Consider the following 2,556-nt stretch of genomic DNA (forward strand, 5'->3'; position numbering starts at 1 on the left):
GTGGCGCAGATCCCATTCACGTCCATTCAAAACCATGACAACAAGGAACAAGCTCGGATTTATCCTAGAAAGCTAAAGGACATTGTGTCCGGCCGTCAATCACGCATTATTGCAGGGCTGAACAAATGCAAAATCTTGACTGGAACAAATGCTTCCAACGGGTCTCGGACGCGGGGCAACATTTTACCCCTTTGTTCTCAGCCTCTGGTTGGCATGTATTTGTGTTCCCACTTGCCCGACCACCCAGGACGACTGGGAGGCTATAACCACTCTCTTCGGCGGCCCAATGGCATGGGGACACCACTGACCTACCTCATCCACCTCACTGAAGTGCTGGATGAGAGCCAATATCAGACTCTCTTAAGTCTTAAAACACACCTCTTAGATAGAAGAGATTCACTCTGTCTTTATTTGTTTGACAAACACTGTCTCACCCTAGGTGCTCTCCAGAAAGCGAATGTCTCTTACGGCGCATGGGATTTTCACAGCATCTTATCTTTATCATCCTCTCCCTTTAATGAGTCATGTTGCCGACCTGATAAAATAGTAACATGGACAAATGTGCCGAAGAATGAGACGAGTGTAATGACCCCCCCCCCCCCAAAAAAAAAGCCTCTATATCGCATGAACGGTGTAAGGACTTTCAAAATAGGCTATGCTAACTGTTTCTAGCTTATAGGCTACGCATCAATAAATTCATTAGTTAAACCAACTCGGGGCATCACACTAATTGCTCACTTTGTATGCAAATATTGGACATGTTATTTTGGCGGGGGGGCGACGGGGTGGGTTCTGTTGTCACTTGCCACCCAAGACGTGATTCAACTGCAACAATTACCATTATCTGTTCCCCACTTTTGACGATACGGGACGAATCTGTAATGATGACGAGGGTTTCCCTCAGCCATTGTTGAGGCTGCGGGGTATTCTTCTGCACGTTCACACCTACCGCCATTGGATAGCGGCACTCGAGTCATTCAGGTAGTCCTGACAGAGACGAGGGGACCTTTATAAGCGGCTTGTGTTTGCAGCTTGAAGTGCTGTTTATATAAACACTGAGCCCCATGTACACATTGGCATTCTAGGTCGTGTTTGCCTGCGTGCGCTTTGCTATTCCTCGAGTGGATACACAGCTTTTCTCCCAAAGCATCCTCTTGTGGTTTATTTGGATAGTTCGGTAAAAAAGAAGGATTCGGTTTTCCCAGACGTCATGGCTGCATCTACAAAGTTCAGTTTTTCTGTCAGGAGCATTCTGGATTTGCCTGAGCATGAAGGCGAAACCGTCCCTCAGCCCTCCCCGGTCCATTCCTGCTTCAGCTCACCTTACTCTTCGTGGATGGACAGCGACCGGAGTCCTTGTCCATGTAAGTAGGCTACCCTTACTTGAAACACCTGCTAAATGGGTTATTTTATGTTCAAGAAGATTGTCTAAATTCGCAATATTTGATTAATACACCCCTCAACATCATTATTTCACGATATGCATTTAGGCTTAGGCTATAGTCTATATGTATGAAATGTACACCGCTTAACCTATTGAACTCTTTCGGGGGTCTGTTGAATAACACTGTTTTCATATTTTCCCAGCATCGGACGAGAGCAGCCTGGAGACCTCCCCTGACTCAACAAAGGTAGATGAAAACTCAATGGATACTGAGGCCGAGAAAAAGAAGAAGCGGCGCGTCCTCTTCTCCAAGGCCCAGACCTTCGAGTTGGAGAGGCGCTTCCGTCAGCAGTACTATCTGTCAGCGCCGGAGCGCGAGCAGCTCGCGCATCTCCTCAGCTTGACGCCCACGCAGGTGAAGATCTGGTTCCAAAACCACCGGTACAAAATGAAGAGGTCGCGAGCTGAGGGAGCCCAGGACATAGCCCAGCCTCCGATGCTGCGCAGAGTCGTCGTACCCATCTTAGTGCACGATGGAAAGCCCTGCCAGACCTGCGTAATTGACACTGAGAAAAGGAGTTCCATGGCGCCGATCGCTTCTCAAGCACCCTTCAATTTAGCCTATCCGTCTTTACAGCATCCTTCGCCGTTTGCGTTACCTCCCCGATACCAGCACTTCTCCAGCCCTGCAGCATCTAGACACACCTTCGCTTGGCGTGACTTTTTGAACGATTCTGTTCAATTCAACTCTTTCAAGTGACAATTACCAACAAACTTAAAACGTCGTGCCATATTTTATGAATCCCCTTAAAACAATTTGGGCTACTTAAACTCACATTGGATGAAAACTATTTTGCACATATTTTATTTTTGCATTTTATGATCTATTTGAGCAAATTGATATAGGCCTACCGATTCATTAGGCCTAGGTTAGTTTGGGTGATTGATTGGCCTGGTTTCCCGATAAAGAACCTTCTTAAGGAACCCTTAAAGCAACCCTTTGCATGGGAGTTAAGAAGTATTTTGGAGTTAAGTGCTTCTTAACTCGTTCGGGAAACCCGGCCATTGGCGGTGGACCTATATGATATTATTAGCATATGGCTACTCAAGATGAAGTGTTTATCCATTGGGATGAATTGTGTTTTTTTTGTTTCTCATCGAAAGTATTTTAT

At 46.2% G+C, this 2,556-nt stretch overlaps 1 protein-coding gene across 1 annotated transcript; it reads left to right on the top strand.

Moving 5' to 3' along the window:
• Positions 1-1,210: 1,210 nt before the first annotated feature.
• On the top strand, positions 1,211-2,144 carry nkx2.9 (NK2 transcription factor related, locus 9; the record flags this gene model as incomplete). Its single annotated transcript, XM_084438479.1, has 2 exons — positions 1,211-1,364; positions 1,588-2,144. The coding sequence occupies 2 exons, from the start codon at positions 1,211-1,213 to the stop codon at positions 2,142-2,144; spliced, it is 711 nt and encodes a 236-aa protein (XP_084294605.1).
• Between the last annotated feature and the right edge of the window lie 412 nt (positions 2,145-2,556).

Source organism: Borostomias antarcticus (assembly GCF_949987555.1).
Source record: "Borostomias antarcticus genome assembly, chromosome: 5".
NCBI lineage: Eukaryota > Metazoa > Chordata > Actinopteri > Stomiiformes > Stomiidae > Borostomias > Borostomias antarcticus.